This window comes from Dipodomys spectabilis, unplaced genomic scaffold (assembly GCF_019054845.1).
Source record: "Dipodomys spectabilis isolate Male_0828 unplaced genomic scaffold, ASM1905484v1 ptg000096l, whole genome shotgun sequence".
Taxonomy (NCBI): Eukaryota; Metazoa; Chordata; class Mammalia; order Rodentia; family Heteromyidae; genus Dipodomys; species Dipodomys spectabilis.
The window spans coordinates 25,448,581-25,469,924 of NW_024870773.1; the positions used below are offsets into that span (position 1 = coordinate 25,448,581).

At 42.8% G+C, this 21,344-nt stretch overlaps 1 protein-coding gene across 1 annotated transcript in view; it reads left to right on the forward strand.

Moving 5' to 3' along the window:
* Adarb2 (adenosine deaminase RNA specific B2 (inactive)) overlaps positions 1-21,344 on the forward strand; it is a 135,262-nt gene that overhangs the window by 74,096 nt on the left and 39,822 nt on the right. The window contains exon 4 of the mRNA XM_042685901.1: positions 10,419-10,533. Within this exon, the coding sequence (XP_042541835.1) occupies positions 10,419-10,533 (115 nt within the window). The remainder of the gene's footprint in view (positions 1-10,418; positions 10,534-21,344) is intronic.

A 21,344-nucleotide genomic window follows, 5' to 3' on the forward strand; every position in this document is an offset into this window, starting at 1 on the left:
TTCTGGTGGTCCCTTCAGTATAATGTCTCATGACTTCTCTGCACGGATGCCCACTCAGGCCACACTCTGAGCTATTCGTTGTCCCTGGCCCAGATATAGGCTTCCCACATCTGAGCTTCTTCAATCTTTTGCTTCCTCTATATTTTCCTGTTCTCCTAATCTCTATCAACTTAGATTACAGGACTCTGAAACCCAAAGAGATCCAGTCTTCTCCAGCAAGCCTTCACAGATCACCCTACCTCCACCCCTATCCAGAACTGCCCCCTCCCTCCTGCCAATAAGTACAATGCCACCAATGACCACATGCAGTCCCTGCACCATACACACTATCTTCGGCCTAGTTTCTTGAGCATGGAACAGTGAGTGGGAATCCACTGGGAGACAACGCACTTAACACCTTTAAAATGTATTCGGCAAGTAGATAGTAAGCTTTCAATGATGTTTGCTTTAAGTACAATTAGCCAATATAGATTCAATTAAAAGACTTAACTGCTGGTCCACAAGGGCTAAAAGAGCACATTGCACGTGTGTGATATGAATGGAAGAAGAAGGATAATCATGCAAGAAATGTTATAGGGGTTTGGAAAAGAAAATGAATACATAGGGGCTTTGACAATAAGGAAGCTTTTATAAAGGAGCTGGCATTTCAAATTTGTGCTCACAGAAGACAGGTGTATCTCCCTCTTGTGCTTCAAGTTCAAAGCTCCAAAGGACAGAAAGAGTAAACATATACCATCAGAACCATAGAAGCTTGGGGCATTGTCAAAAGTTATTAAACCAAGATGTAAGTTGGTCATAATGTACAATGAGATGTGTGTCTTCAAGGTCAAGATGGATGTAAGACATTAATCTTGAAAGCAATAATATACTATAATGGCCCACCAAATTGTTAAGGAGTTTGCTGCTAAATTTGAGTGCATTTATCAACCCTAAGAGGTTGAATGAACTTCTTACTGCCCTGGAAGTACAGCTTGGAGTTTGAATTTTTAAAATTAATCAGATACAAACTTGTTTTTTGAGTACTTTTGCTGCTTCTGGAAACCAGATACCAGGTGGGGGAAAAAAATCAAGTTATACCAGAGCCTGATTAGTTGGGTTTGAAGTAACGAAAGTTGACTGCATATATTAAGACCCATGTGATTAAAACATTAAAAATTCCTGGTGTTGAATTAGTCAAGTAAATCTCCCTGTATGAATTCTAAGTTTCTGTCTCGCTTCTAACCTGCATGTAATCAAAAACAATGTCATTTACATTCACAAATTCAACCCTAAAAAACCATGTACAGCTGCAATCATGTATGTGATTTAATTAAAAAGAAATCACTTAAAATAGCTGTGCTGGAGAGATGGCAGGCAAGAAAGGGCTTTCTTTTTTTAAAAATGGAGGGATTTGGAGCAGCAGAACTCAAAGGCTTCTTTCTCTGGATTTTTCCAAAGCCACTGTTTTCTCAAAGACTGATGAGTCTGAAAGAAGACAAGCATGGGCCCCTGACATAGTCTTCTCCTTCCTAAAGGAGAAGAAGGAAAATGCATAAATATTCTATAAAAATTACCACTTGCAGCCAGGAACTTGCAGGCTCATGCCTATAATCCTAGTTACTCAGGAGGCTGAGATCTGAGGATCCTAGTCGAAGCTAGATCAGGCAGGAAAGTCCATGAGACTCTTATCTCCAATGAACCACCAGAAAACCAGAAGTAGAACTGTGGCTCAAAGTGGTACAGCGGGATGTGAAGGGTAAACAAAGGAGGAGGCTGCAATGCTTGGTAAGAAATGTACGCATTATCCTGCCCATGTAATTGTAACCCCTCTGTACAGTATGTTCACAAATAAAATAAAATATTTAAAAAAAAAAAAAAAGTGGTACAGCGTTCACCTTGAACAAAAGGAACAGAGCCCAGGCCCTAAGTTCAAGCCCCATGACCAACAAAATAATAATAATAATAATAATAAATAATCACTTGCAAAATCCATGCTTAAAATGACTTGGATTTACTAGCAATACATGTATGTTTGAACAAACACCAAAGTATGGTAGGTCTCTGGAGAGCACATAAAAACTAATGGGTTAACTCAAGCACCTGTGGCTGGCACCTGTGATCCTAACTACTCAGGCGGCTGGGAAAAGAGGAGCGTGGTTCAATACCAGGCCAGGCAGGAAAGGCCAAGAGATTCTTATCTCTAATTAACCACCAGAAACTGGGAAGTAAAGCTGTGGCTCAAGTGGTAAAGCTCTAGACTTGAGCAAAAATCTCAGGGATAGTGCTCAGGCCCTGGGTTCAAGCCCCAGGACCAGTGCGCGCACACATGCACGCACGCGCGCACACACACACACACACACACACACACACACAAGGAGGCTGAGTTTGGCGACAAATACTTTCAGCTCAGTACTCTGGAGGCTGAGGCAGGAGGATAACTTGAGACCAGGAGTTCAAAACCAGCCTGGGCAACATAGTGAGGCCCTATCCCAAAAAAATTAAAAGACAAGAAAGTTTGTCCTGAAATGCTGAGGGGAAATAAGCCAATTGTTTGTAATAGGCAGGACCCCACCTCAACCCATTCTGATGTCATCTCTCAGAGACAGTCATTTACACGTTAGCATGATAGATTATCAGCAAGGACAATGCTTCCCCTAGCCAGGACCTTAACAAGCACTGGCATAAAAGCCCACAAGCAAGGCTCATTGATGCATTTGTAGGAAGGAATACTGATTCAATACCAAAAAGGTAAATTTTAACCCTAAATAAATTAGTTCACAACCTAATATAAGAAAAGTTAAGAATCAATGAGTTTTCTTCTTACACGTACCTTTATAAGACATTCTTTGAAACATGTGTTTAAATAGTACTCCAGACTATTTTAAAAGGTTGCAGAGTAGACGTGGTGGCTCACATCTGTAATCCTATTTGGGAGGCAGAGATTGGAAGATCATGGTTTGAGGCCCAGGAATAAGCTGGTAAAATCCTATCTGAGCCAATAACCATGTAAGGCAGTGTGTCCCTGTCATTCCAGCTACATGGAAAGGGTAAAATAGGAGAATTAAACCCCAAAATGACAAGACATAACTGGAAAACCCTATCCTATGAATAACTTGAGCAATAAAGGCTGAGTATGTGGCTTAAGTGATAACATGCCTGGCTTGCGAATACAAGACCCTAAGGACCATTAAAAAAAAAACTGTCATCGTAAAAATATAAGTTTCAAGGGATGAAGAAAAATGAATTATGAAGATTATGTGTGGTGGGGCAAAGCCATTGGCTCTTCATAATGATGACAGGGCTTTGTACATTACTTGTTTTTCTTTTATCCAGTTTTATTTGCCTTTTTATAATGGAGTTCCTGCCCTTCTCCAACAATGTTGCTGTAACTTATAGCTTCTCAAATTAATGCCTTCATGTGATTGAGACCACACAACCCCAGCTCACGGGGCTCCACCCCCAAGGCCATCTGCCATTAGCTAGGTAAGAAAGAAAAAGAGATTGTAAAGGCTTGAGGACCAAAGGGAGGAAGAATGTCAGAGAAATGAACACGGACTGTCTCTTAGAACTTATTCGATGAGTAAACATATTCTCCAACACTCAGCGTACAGCCCCAGTTTACTCCAAAGCCAAAGAGCAAGGAAATGTTGTCACCTGCCAAGGAAGGAGAGGAACACACCAAATGAGGCAAACACTGGGCAACTCTGCCACCCTGCATCTCCCCATGTGTTTGGATCTATTCTGTAAGACAGGACCGATCTATTCTCTAAGATAGGACTGAGCAATATATTATCACCTGTATCCACTACAAGGCATCAGAGAGGAGGTTGCTCAGGAGACATTAGGTTTTGTGTGTGTGTGTTATAAATGAACAGATATGTGTCCCCCCAAAAAAATTTCAAGCCCATCCTACACCTATCTCTTGGGGAAGCACAGATCTTGTTTAGTGCCAAGGGATTACGGCTAGAGAGGAATTTTCTCTCAGAATGAACCACACTTGGTACACCCATGGCTATAGTACATGCTCTTCAGATAAGACTTTGGACTTCAATTTTTAACAATGATGCAGGAATACATTAAGGCTTTGGAGACTGTCGGGATGAAATGAACATTTTCCATATAAGAAGTATGTGGGAGGTACAGAAAGTGCAGATCATGTGTTTTTCCCAAAAAAAAAAAATCACTTATTGAAGCCTTAGTTGATGAAGTGACTATATTTGGAGTTGGAAACTCTAAAGAAACAACAAGCTTATGTAAGTAGAGTCTTGAACCCACAGGTCAGTGTCCACCAGAGAGTTGGCTCTTACTTGTTCCATACACAGCAAGATGGCAGCATAACACGCTGAGAGAAGAGGCCTTGGACTATGAGAAAATAAATGTGTGTTGTTTGTGCAACAATCTGTCCTACTGTGGCCTTCCATGATCACCCAAGGAGGCAGGATGTTACAGATGAAGAAGAACATTAAGAGAAATGAATAAGAAAACATATCAAAATTATTCTGAAATGATCACCTCCTAGACAATTATAAGTCCTCTTAGCAACATGCCTGGGAATTTCCTGTAATTCATACACTCAATCATTCATTTAAGATGTGCATTATTGTTAGTGACATGTTAGTTACCGTGCTGTAACTCAGCAAAATGGGTTCCTCTCTTGGTGAGTGCAAAGTTAATAAGCACTACTAGAGGACAAAAGAATGGAGAAAGGGCTATTATCTGGACCAGGAAAGACAGAAATGGAGTTATTTCCAAAAGCGTTACCCTTTCCCAATAAAGGAAGCCTGGAATTGTATTCAGACAATTTATACATATTCATATAGGAAAGTGCTTTAGGATGGGCACACAAATTACTGAGGATGCTCAGATTAAGGTCATAGTTCAAGAAGGAAAAATGCATTCCAAAACAAGTTTAACTCAAAGTCATGGCATAAGTGTTCAAAAGACTAAAATGGTGGGCATGCTCAGCATGCCATCTTAAAGACAACGGATAAGAGGATTTCTGGACATGTTCAGCTGCTTTTTCCCCAAAAGATCTTAGCTGAAACCAAAGCAAAGAACACCTTGAAGGTGCATTCCTTCGGAAGTTTGACCTTAAGGGTCCTGTCTGATCTAGCTGCTAACCATCCAAGAGTGAGGAAGTACAAAACAAAAGCCATGCTCCCTAGCCACAAATACACCATTAAATTGGAATTTTTGTCATTAAAGACAGGTCCTTGTTAGGAAATTATGCAAGAGAAAATATAAGGTTCTCCATGGAGGTTGCTAGCTTTCCAAATCCAATACACTACAGAAGTGAGAAAAAGACACCAAAATGCTGAAAACAAGAATCTTTTTATTTTAACTACCTCATTCAACCAGTAGGTTTAGATTTCCAAAAGTGCTCTTCAAAGACCCTTTTACCCAGAGGCAACACAGAGAAATCTGGAATGATCAGCCCCTCTCTTACTGCTCCAAGCTAGGCAGCAGTTAATACGCTGTGGAAGTATCTTATTGTTCCTCAGTGTTCTTTTGCTGTTACTTGATAAAAAGTGCAGCCCAATTCGCCTATGTTTTCCAAAGTATTTACTCAGTGCTTACTCCATCCAAGACTGATGTGAGACTCACAATTTTGTTATTTTTGTTGAGTATGGGTCCAAATTCTGATCTAATTCTTGGATGATTTAAAGACATTGGTATTTGCAAAGAAGGGGTGTGGAATCTAACCCCACTTGCCTGGCAAATAGCACCTTCTGGGTAAGTGTTTGCTGAGTTTTTTTAAATGCATTTAAAAAAAGAATCTGCTTTTGTTGTTGTTGAGGATAGGTTTTAAGAGACTAGAGGCAAAGGACTGCATAAGAGATGAATGAATAAATGAGTTGGGGTTCAGTGGTATGCCTATGTGTTGGCCGAGTGAGGAGAAGCATAGTTTCCACTGAACCATGATGCCAGAACGAGTAGACAGTGCCAAGGATGGTGGCCTTAGAGTTGTCAGCTGTGTCAGGCCAGGAGACCTCTGCGTAAGGAGATCTCCCCACCAGAAATATCAACCATGCTGCTTTGCTCCATTCGAGCCTACTTCTGCTAGCCAGAAAGCCCTGTCACTCTCCAATGGTGCAGTCTACCTCAAATCCCATTGGTCCTGGGCTTTGCTGAGCCAAGGAAGTCAAGGAATTCTTCATCTGTGCAAATTCTAAAACCCAAACCAAATGTGATTTGTTCTGCTTCAGCATTTCCTCAAATGACTCCATTAAGAGATGGCTATGGCTCAGGGCTAATTAGCTCATAATGGTTGCAAAGCATCCTGGGATGCAGGCCTGGAGGACATCCAGGGACCCTGAGGCATCGGTGTGCACTGTGGCCTGTCTCAAGATGACAGCGTGCATTTGCTCACATGCCACTACAAACAGTATCGCTCGTTCTGCGTCCAGAGGGAAGGCAGCTGGTGGGGGTCTTCAGGACAGGATGAATCCTGCTTTCCTCAGAGCAGTGGTCACCCATGCAAGGTGTGAGTCAGATCTGTGGTCCCATGTATACCACATCCTGGTTGTGTAAATTGGTTTACATCACTTCAATGGTTAAAAGGGATGATGATCTTAGCTGGGTGATGGTGGTTCACGCCTGTAATCCTAGCTACTCAGGAGGCTGAGATCTGAGGATCGCGATTCAAAGCCAGCCCAGGCAATGAAGTCCATAAGACTCTTATCTCCAATAAACTATTCAGAAAAGTCCCAAAGTAGCACTGTGGCCCAAGTGATAAGAGTGCTCGCCTTGAGCAAAAGAAGCTCGGAGACAGTACCCAGGCCCTGAGTTCAAGCCCCAGGACCAGGCTGGGGAAAAAGATGATCTTAGATCTTAGTATCTTTCTTATAGGAATGAAATGAAATGGCACAATGCATACACACGACCCAACATCATGCCTAGCACATTGCTGTACTGTATGGGTATTTTCTCATATCCCAAGGGAAGGAGAACCATCTTTAGGTTTCAAAAATGAAGTCAGTTTTCAAGTATTCTATGTAATTACTTGGAGATTTGGGGGCATCATGCCCTGAGGGCTTTGGGGAATTAAATGCATTCTCTGTGTGGCTATTCTTACAATCCTGGAACACTAGAAAACTTTGAGAAAGAAGTAAAGGACGGCTAAAAACATAATTTAGGTAACCGATCCTACAAAAGGGATTTTAGAAGAACCATCGATGATTCTGCCCTTGAAGCAGGGACAGTCTTGGGGAATGGAGATTAGCAATCGTGATCAATTAGAAACTGAGTCAAGAGACAGCAGGACCAAGTGACAGGCCGTGAAAATAACTCCACACACAGGAAGCTCCACCTCCTGGGTGGAGCTGTCATTCCCCATTCAGCTCAGGATACTTCTGTCAATAGAACAGAGACTGGCTTGGATCCTTGCTGGCTTGATGAGACTAACCTGAAGGAGGAGAGCCACGTTCTTTCTCTTCCTTCTGGTCCACTGCCAATGTCACCTTCAGACCAAGCCTTCCTGGACTCTCTTACCTGGTGACAGTTAGGGGTGTGTGCCTCAAGCTCAGGGCGGAAGACATAAATCCTCATTGCACATCTCAGCTAAGTCCAAGACCACAGACAACAAAGCCTTACAGGGTACAGAACTGCATATGTCTCTGGCATCCAAGTCAGAGCCGCCCCCTACAAATCTGGACTCCTAGAATCCTTGATGATAGAGATCCTGTGGAGTAAGCCCACCAGGTGGACCTGTGAGGAAAGAGCCACTCACGTTGTCTCTTCACTGACAGACAAAACTTGACATGATGGCAGAGGTCTCCTATGCCTCTCTACCATCTTCGTGTCCTCTGTGAACCTGGCTGGGGGGAGTGCTACAGACTGACCTGCCTGTGGGTCCCCTCCAGACACCAGCTCAGAGCTAGGCTTGAAGTCCTCAAGGGAGACAGGTGGTGTGAGAGGGTCTCGCTGGGCTCCCACACTGAGGGAAAGCTGGGCTTCGTCATCAATCCTTGTCTTAGATGGGGATAAAGCCACCCATCTTGGGAGCACCAAGGACCATAGTGGAGGTTCCTGACTACTGGGTGCCCCTGTGAACACTCCTGGCCACCGTGCTGTGATTGGGGCATCCCCAAGAAACCATCAGATCAACCCTTCTCCCTCTCATTCCGATCAAAAGATGGGTTCCTCCAAAACAAACAGGAATTAGCCATATGCGGGGGGGGGGGGGGGGGGCGTGAAATATAGCTAACTTTATTTTTCAATAAAAGGAAGGGGGAAAAAGAAACAAATGAGATGGAAAAGCAACTGGCTGGGTGTGGTAAGCTGTACGAGGGCCCCCAAAAGACACAGCCAGCCCCAAAACAGGGATGGATTTGGGGAGTCTTGGCGGGTGTCATCAAGTTAAGGGTTTTTTTCAGATAAGCTCATCCTACATTATCCAGACCGGTTGCAAATCTAATGGCAAAAGAGAGATAACAGAGGGAAAGGTACAAATGTGGTTGAGAAGGTCATGGAAAGACAATCCCAACAGCTCAGGCTGTGCAACTGAAAGCCCAGAGACACCCAGAGTCTGAGAAGCTAAAAAAAAGACAGGAGTCTTACCTCTACAGCCACACTTACAGACCTTCTTGCTTCTGTTTATTTTTTGGCTAGTATCTCATGCTTTTGCCAGGACTAGCCTTTGACCTGTCCTTTTGCCGCCACCTCTAACTTAGCTGGGATTACAGAGGTGCACGATCACCCCCATCTCGCTGACAACACCAGGACACTGTGTACAAGGTGTCTCAGATGCAGGATGCTGGTTCTAGCTGTCAGTTTTCTGGATGTGAGAAGACAGGACAGCCTTGACCATCCTCTGAGACTTGTCTCCAAAACTCCACATCTTTGCCTCAGCCACCTAGAAATGATGGCCTCTTGCCAAGAAGAATGGGTAGAAAAAAATTGCTGGGGAGATCCACAAATATGTAACAGTCCCCCAAACCTCAGTACTTACCCTCCCTCCTCTCTCCCCAGCATTACACCCAGGTAAGGGAAACCCAACTTGCACAGCCATCCATGTGCGCTGTGGGGACTCGGTGCTTATTATGACATTGACATTTCAAAGGCTACACGCAGGCACCACAAGAGGAACAGCAGCCCAGAAAAGCCCCAAGAGCCTCTTGCTGGGCTCAGAAGAGGGGCCCAGTGATCCCTGCTGACCTCTTTATCACCGAAGAATTAGGAGGGAAGAGGATATTGGGTTCCTTTTGTGGCAGGCTCTAGTTTTCTAGAGGCAGCCCTGTTTTATGGTTTTACTGAGTACTAATGAATTTTTTATAACTACCTACTCATTTCTTATATGTTTATACACCAGAAACCTGACCACCTCTATATCGATGTCTGTTCAATAGTGAAATGTACCCAGTATAAACATGAAGATCCAGTTCATAAAACAAATGAGCTCTACAGCTATGCTGAAGGTTTGGATGTGGCTACATAAAGATCTGGTCAGCACCTGCAGTCACTGGGGGAAATAATGATGCTATGATGAAGAATAATCATTTAAGGCATCGTTTTTGAACACTTATCAAGTATGGGGCACTGTGTTAAGCATTGAAGAAGCATTAGTTAATTAATTAATCCTCACAAAAACACTGTGAGATGGAAATTAAGAGGATTACTTTGTAAATGAGGAAAACAATGCTGGAAGGTTTTGAATCACTTGCCCAGGTTCATAGGCTACAGAGCCCTATGTTCGGGGACTCCAGCCTGGCTTCCTGCTCCAAGGCCTGTGACAGTAACAGGAACCAAGCTGGAAAGCCAGGAGCCTCCACCTTTAGGAAAAGACAGTGTCTGGGGCACAGGATTGGAAGAGGAAGAGAAGGGAGTGCCACAGCCCCCACACATTCCAGGCTAGTCTGGCTTTGCTCCTGTACACATGCTGCTTTAACAGAGTTGTGGACTGGCTTTTAGGACAGGTCGGTAAAGGACTCTATTAGTTTGGTGTGCATGCACCTGTGTGCGCATGCATGTGTGTGCATTGTGTGTTGTGACTGCATGTCACAACACAGAGAAGAGTCTGCGGTGGGAACCAGTGGGAGGTGTTTGCTGGCAGACCACCCCGAGACATCCTGGGTACTTAAAGACTGGTCTGTGGGATTGAAAAGAAAGTCATGGCCAGTCTTCACAAGACTCTTCCAATCCAGTTGGTGACACACTTGCTGCTCAGAGAGACAAAGGCAGGGAGACATGGCTCTCAAAGGCAGCTGACCCAGGGACAGGACAGACACCTGCTCAAGCATGGGTCTGGGTTTCTGCCTTCCTACACCATGGATAGAAGATGCAGACATGCTTTGGGGGACCCTGGGGAGTTGTCTTCGGTGCCAGGCAAGCCTGGACACACTCACAAGGATGTGGCTGAGAGAAGGCTGTGAGAAGCAGCTATCCACTCGCTGCTGCTGCTGCTGGTCAGCCCCTCAGAGCCCTGGTGTTATGTTTTTCAGGAATTTGCCGACTCGGTGTTCCAGCTGGTCACACAGAAGTTCCGGGAGCTGACCGTTGGCCTGACGTCTGTGCATGCCCGCCACAAATCACTGGCTGGGATTGTCATGACCAAAGGTAATCATTGTTTGCTTTTCCTAAGGGAATGTGGAAAGGGCTGACATTGACCAAGATGCTTTGTATTCATAAACTGCTTTGCTGAGTGGTAACTGCTTTGCTGAGTGGTAACTCCTTTGTACAACTACTTTAAAGATCATTTAAAAAAAAAAAAAAAAAAGGAATGTTAGTGTTTACCTGATCTCAGGAGCCAAGGATTGTCTCAACAACCTGAAGATATGACAAAGAAAACTAATACAGGGTTCAGAGAGCTCAATGACCACCATGATTACCTAGATCAACCGTATTAAACACGGTGGTGTAGTGAGCCTGCCCCAAAACCACCTCCACACACATATCTCTTGATTTCCATGAATGAGTGTCTTTTCCCACACCTCATTTTCAAGAACATAGCTGTAAAATTTAGACTGTGAAACCAACCCAGCCCACCAAATAAGCCACTTGAGGTAGATGAGTAAAGAGAGTCCCTCTCTTTGTCATCCTTAACACAGTAAGGGCCAATGCATCCGTACAGAGAAGAAGCTGTCACCGCTGGTCCTTTCAGCTGCGGAGTGGGAGAGATGGAGCCTACTTGGAGGAGAGAAGCCAGTGTAGACACGTCATGTCAAAGAGACATTGGCTGTCGAAGTATCTGGGCTCCGCAAGGAAAAGGCACCCACAGTGGAGACTCTACATATTCACTGCCATAGTAGAAGTGGGGAGAGGACATAGCAGGGCATAGGAAGACACCAGGAGATACAAGGAAGCCCTAGGACACATGTCAGAGACAATGTGAGAATCTCAGGTTCCTGTTGCTAGGTATAAACTCCTCACTTCTTGTCGAACACTTCTTCTCCACCCAGAGACAGAATTCCCTCCTAGAACACAAGAATGGCCAACCAGAAAGGAAATTTCCAGGCTGACTGGATGTCACCTCTTATGTGAGCTAGGTTGGGAGATAATGATGGCTGAATTTAAGCAATCAGATCCATGAAAACTGCTCATCCCTAGCCTGTGTTGACTAACCAGCTGGTTGTTGGGATTCAGCTAGTTTCATTTCCAATCACCTATTAGAGAATGTGTATCTTAAAAATGAAAATAAGAGGGCTGGGAAGATGGCTCAGTGGTAGAGCGCTTGCCTTGCATGCATGAGGCCCTGGGTTCTATTCCTCAGTACCACATAAGCAGAAAAAAAAGCCGGAAGTGGCGCTGTGGCTCAAGTGGTAGAGCGCTAGCCTTGAGCTGAAGAGCTGAGGGACAGTGCCCAGGCCCAGAGTTCAGGCCCATGACTGGACCCCCCCAAAAAAAATAAAATAAAAAACGATTTGGGATGATTAAAGTTTCATACTCACACATGACTCTGCATGAATAGGCAGAGTCTAAGACTGGAAAAGACTATCTACCTAACATTCAAAAATAATATGCTAAGAATTTCAGTTAAAATATACCAGCTGAGCTGGGTGCCAATGCTCATGCCCAAAATCCTAGCTACTCAGGAAGCTAAGATCTGAGGATCATAGTTAGAAGCCAGCCCAGGTAGGAAAGTCTTGAGATACTCTTATCTCCAATTGATCGCCCTCCACAGAAAAATGAAAGCCAGAATTGAACCTCTGGCTCAAGTGGTAGAATATCAGCCTTGAGTGAAAAGCTCAGTGACAGTGCATAGCCCCAGACCAGCAAAAAAGTAAAAATAAAAAGATGAGTGCCATATTTTTGGTCACTCTACACCCCTAGGCCTCTCCAATATGTAAGAATGGTGGAGCAGGAACAAAGACCTCAGGACCTGTCTGAGACAGGGCACAGGGCATATGATTTCATCTTTCTAGTTTGAGTATCTTAGTAAAATAATCATGCTTGCTTGCCACATCATCTGCTGAATAAGATCAACTACACCAAGGGCTTTAAAGAGTGAAAATTACTTGATAAATACAGCATCCTTTACAAAGGCAAAGCAATTCCGCTTGGTCAATGACTTCATTGTATGTGCTGCCACGTCCAATTTGCGCCACTAACATTTCCTCTCCTTTTATACATTCAATGACAGTTACCTCTGTTGTCACACTTGTTTACTGGGGGCCAATCCTACCAGGTTCCCAGAAAACAGAAAAGAATAAAGTAAACCAAGTGCTTTATCTTTGTGGAGTTCATATTCTAAAGGGAAATGATTCATAAAGATAATTTAAGTCCAATACAAAAGAACCCTAAAAAGTTATTTGTACCTAGAATTGTACGACCAACTAAACAAAACTGATAAATGTTAAATGTGAAGTGTCATAGACATCAGGACAATTCATTATAAACTAGCACCTTACTTTGTAAATGAAAGAAGCTAGAAAAAGAAATGGGAAGGAAGGCAGGAAGGAAGGAAGGAAGGAAGAGAGGGAGGGAGGGAGGGAGGGAGGGAAGGAGGGAGGGAGGGAGGGAAGGACTGGAGGAAAAAATAAAGGAAGGAAAGAAAGAAGGAAGCAAAAGGAAATGAAAGGAAGAGAAGAAAGGGAAAGGGAAAGAAGGGAAGGGAAGGAGGGAGGAGGGAGGGAGGAAGGAAGGAAGGAAGGAAGGAAGGAAGGAAGGAAGGAAGGAAGGAAGGAAGGAAAGAAGGAAGGGTAAGAGGGAGAGAGGGAGGGAAGGAAGGAAGGGAAGGGAAGGGAAATAAGGGAAAGGGAAAGAGGGAGGGAGGGAAGGAAGGAGTAGAGGAAAGAATAAAGGAAGTAAGGAAATAAAGAAGGAACGAAAAGTAAATGAAAGGAAGAGAAGAAAGGGGGAAAGGAAAGGGAAAGAAGGAAAGGGAAAGAGAGAGGAGGAAGGGAGGGAGGAGGAAAAGAAGGGAGATTGGGGACAAGGGAAGGAGGGAGGAAGGAGGGAGGGAGAAGAACCTGCCCCTGGTATGTTTTTACTGTGAAACATGCTTGCATAATCGTGTGTGTGATTTGGCAAGTTGGTTCTCAACATTTCCTAGTTGCTAGTTGTCCGGTATCTTTTCACTTCTCTGAAAAAGTCAACACTGGCTGAATGTAGAAGCTGATCAGAGACTTCACATGGAAACAGCAGTGTTTTTACAAATGGCTTGTGAGAAATGATGCTTTTTAAGTTGACAGTGCATACACAATTTTGTGTGCAGACAATTTATTCATTTATACGAACTTAATGTATTATGTGAAAGTGAGATTTCACAAGGTAAAGCTTCATAATTAGTCATCTATAAACACTGCAGAATAAACTGCTGAAATTTGCATTCCTGTTCTAAAGAGACTATTTAACAGACACTGATTTAGAAGAGATTAGGCGGAAATATGCAAAATAAGGAGGAAGAATATTTGTAAATATTCATCTACTTAGAGCTGATGTGCCATGTGATCTTAACTCGAGTTCAGTCATTCAAGCAAATGGTTGAGGAGCACTGAGAGACTGGCATGTCTCGGTCTAGCTGTTGTATTCATTGCAATGAAATAAAATGGAATTTGTTCTGAAGTAAAACATAACCCAGTTGGCCCCCTCCATTTTAGGCCAGATGCCAGTTTGTGTACAACAATTAGCTCATGGAAGGTTCTGTCCGTTAAAGAGACAGAGATTATTTCTTAAGCATTATGAGAAGTGCTAAGCTCTCCGCTGGGCAGAGCACACTGAAAGCTGGGCAGTCATCAGTTAACAAGTTCTGCAGGCCTAACTGATCAGAAAGACTAGTGTTTCCACAAGAAAATGGTTTGTGAGGGAGCTGTTGATCATGGTGGCTTTTGTTTGGTATGAAAACTAAATCACTGATCATTCTACTAGCACGCTCACTTACATTCATCCATTTGATTGACAAATCTGGGATGGACAGTAGAAAACTTTTTTCCTAGTTATCTATTTAATAAACTTTTAGAAAAATAATTTTTACATGAAAATCCATGCTTCTTCACCCCCCAGCCTCAGCATTGCTAAAGAAACCTGGCATCACAGAGGGGAAGGACCAATTGTATTATTCCACACTTTTGCTCTACTCTGCCCCTCCCCTCATGACTTCAGGAAGGGTACAAGTGAAATGAGGTTCAAGAGTGTATATTTTCAAGGATTTGTATTCAAACCTGTTTTTCCCCTAGCCTGGCCTGAAAAACATATCAAGAAATAAGACTTTTTTTAGAAATACTCTTCTCCATTTTTTAATCTAACATACAGCTTTAAGCACTTCCCAGATTTATTGGACTTACAAATAAGTGTCCTCAAAAATATGTATATCTCAGATGGGAAGGGATGGGAAGGGGAAACAAAGGAGGAGGCAACAATGCTTGAAAAGAAACGTACTCATTACCTTGTCCATGTAATTGTAACCTCTCTGTATGGTATTTTCACAATTTAAAAAATGTAAAAAAAAATTAAAAATAAAATGTGTATTTCGCCTGGTGGCTCATGCCTGTAATCCTAGCTACTCAGGACGCTGAGATCTGAGGATCGAGGTTCAAAGCCAGCCCAGGCAGGAAAGGCCATGAGACTCTTATCTCCAATAAACCACTAGAAAACTGGAAGTGGTGCTGTGGCTCAAGCGGTAGAGCGCTTGCCTTGAGCTGAAGAGCGCAGGGATAGCGCCCAAGCCCAGAGTTCAAGACCCACAACCAACCAAAAAAAAAAAAAAATGTATATCTCAGCAAGACACTGGTAGCTCACCCCTGTAATCCTAGCTACTCAGGAGGCTGAGATCTGAGGATTACAGTTCAAAGCCAGCCTGGGCAGGAAAGTCCCAGAGACTCTTATCTCCAATTAGCCACCAAAAAAAAAAAGTGGCATTGTGTCTCAAAGTGATAGAGCACTAGCCTTGAGCAAAAGAGCTCAGGGACAACACCCAGGCCCGGAGTTCAAGCCCCAGGACTGGCCAAAAACAAAAAGAATGTCATTCTGTTGAGTCATATAATACTGATCTTTAAATGTTACTTTCTCAGCTAAGTCACGACAATATCTATACAATTGAAACCTCTTTCATTATAGCACACACAGCTGTGCTTGCTCACCTCCACAGGGCCTCATAGTTGATTCCCCACACATCTCCAAACCTCTCCCTTTCCATGTTCTATCCTGAATGACTATAAATTACTTCTATCTTAAATTTAACCCATCTTTTCTTTATATTCAGTCAGGCATGAGCAAGATAAAGTGAAATAAAGGAACTGGGCAAAAACAAAAAACAAAGTTTATACCATGATGAAAGCTGGTAAATTAGCCTTTGGATTTCACGGAATTGATCTTAATCAGTGCCAACTTGATACAGAGAAATAAGAAGCTCATGATAAGATCTTGTCACAATAAGAGTCACAGAAGCTGACATCTCAGACAGTATGGAGGGCTCATGGACAATGGATTCTCTAAGTCCTTGGTTAGAACTGTTAGATTTAAGGCATAAACTACAGAAGAGGTTTTACCATCCTTGTAACTGCCCCCTGCATAGCTTGAATGCTCACTTGTTTCCAGTAAACACATCTCCTTAAAATAAAGGAAAAGAAGCCAGGTATAGATGGCTTGTGCCTATAATCCTAGCTACTCAGGAGGTTGAAATCTGAGGAACATAGTATAAGGCCAGCCTGGGCAGGAGTCCAGGAGACTCTTATCTCCAATTAAACACCAAAAAGCCAGATGTAGAGCTGTGATTCAAGTGGTTGAGCACAAAAGCTAAGGAACAACGCCCATGCCCTGAATTCAAGCCCCAGGACCAGCACACACAAAAAAATTAAACATTAATTTTTCTAAATTTAAAAAAGTCAGTTTCTAGACTAACTCCAGCCCCAACTCATAGTTCACTTAGAGATAATAGTTTCATCTAGAATAATAGTAAATTAGCTAAGAAGAAGAGGAACAATAGCGTAGGCTATGAGCCAACTCCTCATAAAATGCTTAATTTATTCATTACAGGGCTGGGAAACTTCCTGCTCAAGGGTCTTATGACCCATGAAAGGAACATGGCATTACAGAATCCTTCTCGCTGCTGCCATGTTCCTTCTAGCCCAACTGCCTAGATAGATAATTTTTGTGTAGTCCATAATGATGTTTTAAATGGCCAAATGGCCTTTGGAAGAAACAAGCTTCCCCACCCCTGAAAAGGAGAAAGAAAATGCTTTTGCTGCACTCTTTTTTGATATTGAAGCTTCTCATGGAAGCTGTTCAAACACTTCTGCAATTTTCTGATCATTAACTCATAACTGAGCATTGCATTTTAGCTGCAATCCAAATGTCTCAATACTTTCACAGAGTTAAGAAAATCCAGTAGTACAGCTTATGGCAATAAAGCTAATCTTGTCTTTATTTTAGTCTCTTAAAGTATGGTCCTTATTTTAAATGAAAACATAACATGAAGTTTCCTGGTAAAAAGAGAAAGGAAAAGAATTGCGCTAACACCTATTGTTTGCCTAAGTGCCAGGTAATGCATGATATACTTAAACTATGTTATCTTATTTAACAAGCTAAAATGCTCTTATATTTATCCTAACTATATACATCAGTTCTAACAGACTGCTCCATGCTTATCAAAGAAATAAAGAAGGAGGAAAAACAGAAGGATGGGAGGGAGGAACAAACTACAGATAATCCACTGTGCACTCTCTATTAGGGAGAAGTCATTATCATTGCCTGGATCCCCACTGTGTGGCTGGAGGTACAATACAAATATTCTAAAGAGTTGAGCTAATTAGTGAGCAAATGTGAACTTGGGTAAAGCAGAAGCCCTTTGAAGGACTTGTGGACTTCCAAATGTATGCACTTGGGGTCATACTCCTTTCTCATCTAATTGGCTCTGTATTTAAATTTCTAAGATTTCTCCACCCACATTAGGAGAAGCTGAGATGGGAGCTATGTATTAAACACTGGAGGAGAAGTGGGGCCATTCTAGACACCTCTGTGTTGGAATTCAAGGTCATTCACACAAAGGAAATCCAGGGTCTCTTGATTTAACACACTGTGTTAGCTTTCCATCATTATAATAGATATCTGAGGTAGTCGCACCTTAAAAGAGAAAACGTTTGCTATGACTCTCAGCTTTGAAAGTTCTAGTCTATAATCCACTGATTCTGTTTGCTTTTAGACTTGTGTCAAAGTGGCACATCACAGAGAACACACATGGCAGAAGAAAGCCAGTCACCCCAAAACCAGGCTACAGAGAAAAATACCTTCATTTATTCCTTTGCAGTAAGAAGCTGAGGCCCCTACAGTCCCCTTCAATGGTATAATCCCAATGACCTAAATACCTCCCCCTAGGCCCATCTTTAAATGTTCTCACCACCCCCAAACAGCGCCAAACTGAGGAACAACCTTGAGCACATGGATCTTTCGGAGTCTTTACATACCCAAACTATAGCACAGCTGAGATCTCTTGGCTTCTTGCTTGGTCCATGTACCACCAAAACTACAACAGAGACCATCCTGGTGATGGCCAGCTACAAAAGTGAGTCAATAGTTGACAGGGTGAGAAAAGGAAGAGGAAGAACAAAAAGGAAAAAAAGTCACAATGGGTAGCCTCCGATCCTAAGTGCATATCTGTGTCATCAGGTCATTAATCGAGGAAAACTGTTGTAAACTAATCAATTTCATTTGAGTCAAAAGTAACTCCCTCAATTTGGTCAAAGAAAGAATAGGTGTTGGAACCCAGTGGCTCATGCCCATAATCCTAATTAGCTGGGAGGCTGAGATCAGAATTGTGGTTCAATGCTATCTCAAAGAGAACAATATGAGAGATGTCTTTTCAATTAAGAACCAGACATGGTGACACAGACATTATTCCAGCCACCAGGAAGCCTAACATAGGTGGACCATGACCAAGCAGTCCTGGGCCAGAACTAGATCCTATCTCAAAAATCAGCAGCAGAATCTGACATATGTAACTGTAATCCCTCTGTATGTCACCTTTATAAAAACAATTTTAAAAAAATGTTTTAATTGCTAGCCAAAAATTGAGCTGTAGATGTGGCTAGGAAGTTAGACAATCTGTATGGTATGCCTGAGGACCAGTATTCCACCCAAGAGAAAGTTAGAGAAAAGGAGAATGAAAGAGAGGGAGAGAGGGGAAGGAAGGAAGGAAGGAAAAGAGGGAGGGAGGGAGGGAGGGAAGAAAGGAAGGAGGGAAGGAGGGAGGGAAGGAAGGAAGAAAGGAGGGAGGAAGGGAGGGAGGACAGATACCAGGAATTAGGAGATTGGTAGAGGGTCACAAATCAGAAGCAGAACTCACAAAGCCTAAATGAGAGTTACCTTTTGAACTGTTTCAAATACAATCCTGAATCTGGTGTCTTTAAAAGTAGAGAATAAAAAATAGAGGACAAACGATGAGAAATATCAAGTAGTTGCTTACAGATAGAAGAAATATTGCCTCTTAAAGTATTTAGTCTCTGAATTATTTATCAGCTGTGGCTTTGCGCTCTCATTATTTCTGGTTTTAGCACCAGTGAGATCTTCTTCTCATTGATCAGACCAGGTGCTTCAGATTTGCTCCTTTGATATAAAAGAATAAGTTACTAATGGGGGTGAAGAGCATGCTCAGCATAATACAAACAGAGAGATAAATAGATTTTTCAATCTGTTAATTGCAATGAGTTGTCATTCTCCTTTCTTGGAGATAGGATGAAGGCATTAAATAGTTTCATTAAATGTGAAACTATCATATTTATATCCAGTGAAGTCCTTCACAGTACTGATGTTTGGGGAAGAGAACTAAAACTCTTTTCAGGAATTGATCTGGTCACCTTACATCTGCTGATGTATGTCATATGCTGTCTTGAATTCTATGCATTTTGAAATTGTATCGGTTAGGAAATGAGATGGTTGATTGGCAATGTCTCACACAAATCTTTTCCAGCTCATCTTCAGCTAACCCACAGGCTAGGCAGTGGCGGCAGACACCATTCAGGCCCTGGATGGCTTCAGGCAGTGGCAGCAGACACCATTCAGGCCCTGGATGGCTTCAGGCAGTGGCAGCAGACACCATTCAGGCCCTGGATGGCTTCAGGCAGTGGCAGCAGACACCATTCAGGCCCTGGATGGCTTCAGGCAGTGGCAGCAGACACCATTCAGGCCCTGGATGGCTTCAGGCAGTGGCAGCAGACACCATTCAGGCCCTGGATGGCTTCAGGGTCTGCAGTGCCCTGGCTTTTCCTTTATTCCACCACAAGATAGCTGCAAGACCCTTACCAGCCCCCTTCATGGCAGGAAAGAGGACACTTCCCCCAGACTGCCGCACCTACAGCTCTGTCTGTATTAACAATACAAAGCAATGAATATGTTAACAGTCACAGACACTGATAAGGCATTAGATATAATCCAATCATCATGACTTTACATAAAAACTCAATCAAGTAGAATAAAGGGATTTTCCCCCATGTGACCACACACACACAAACACACACACACACACATAGACTTTCTACCACACACAGAAAATGCCCATGATTCCCACTGTAACTGCACTATTTAACATCTGTGGAAGCTCTTAACAAGAGAAAGAATGAGTGGACTCATAATTAGAAGGGAGCAGGAAACACCAGCAGTGTGGGAACAAGCTGTGATCACTTATATGGGCTCCTCAAGAGAGTTTGGTCGAAATACTGCTAGAAACAATAAGCGAGTTCAATAAGGTGGTAGAGAACAAAGTTAATATACAGAAATCAATAGTTCATATACACACAGCACCCAGAGAGAAACCATAAAGGAAAGCCAGCTCCATTTATAACAACAAACAAGGTAATAGGAATAAGTTTGACAAGCAATGAGCAAGAGCTGTACGGATAAAACTTGAAAACCCCACTGAAGGACACCCATGATATTTGAGCAACAGAAAGACACGCTGCATTCTCCAACATGAGGTTTTCACACCATGAGCCCTCTCCAAATTGATTTATAAGGTTAATGGGATTTGAAGAGAAGTAGCAGCCTCAGGCACCTGGCTTAAACGTGCAGTTGGAACTGGGAGAGAGCGAGGAAAGGGATGACATTGCCCATACAGAAATGGACTCTTCGCCTCACTTACATAACTGTAACCCCTCTGAACAACACCCTTATAATAAATTTTTAAAAATTCAAGGTGCAATTTGTTCACTTTTTGAACTAGGAAAGCTGATTCTGCAGGAAAGCTGGGGGTCCAATGCTGGGAGACAAATCCTAGGAGCTGCCAAGCAAGTTACAAAGGCTCAGTGAACTCATTGCTGTATGCTGACACAGAGGGTGAGGTTGTATGGACAAAGGAGAAAGCCAGATATCAACCCACACACAGGCAAAAATATAACACAGTTTACAGGCCACAAAACCTCCAGTCAACCAGGCACAGCAAGGCCATCCAGTGAACAGCACCTTATAACCAAGCAGACATCTTAGAAATAAAATTTCTGGACACCACGGTCAGGATCAATGCCAAAATAGATCGCAATCTGATTATGAAGAACTGAAGGATTCTACAGCTACTCTATTCATCAGGGCTTGGACATTGCCACAGTGTCGTTCAGTAGGCAAATGGATAGATTACCCGTGGTTTATCCAGACCATGCAATATTATTCAGCACTAAGAAGAAATGAGTTGTGAAACCATGGAAAGACATGGGAGAAACTGCGTATTGTTCAGTGGGAGAAGTCAGTCTGATAAGATTACATGGTACAGTATCCCAACTACGTGGAAACAGGGTGTGTTGGCTCTTGACTGTAATTCCAGCTACTTGGGAGGTAGAGATCCATAGGATCATGATTTAAGGCCAATCTGGGCAAAATGTTGTCAAGATTCTCAGCATGGTGACACATGCCTGTAATCCCAGCATGTGAAAGGTATAAGCAGGAGGATTGCTGTCCAGGGCCAGGAATCTGAAAAAAAAAAAAAAAAAAAAACTAAACACCCAAAT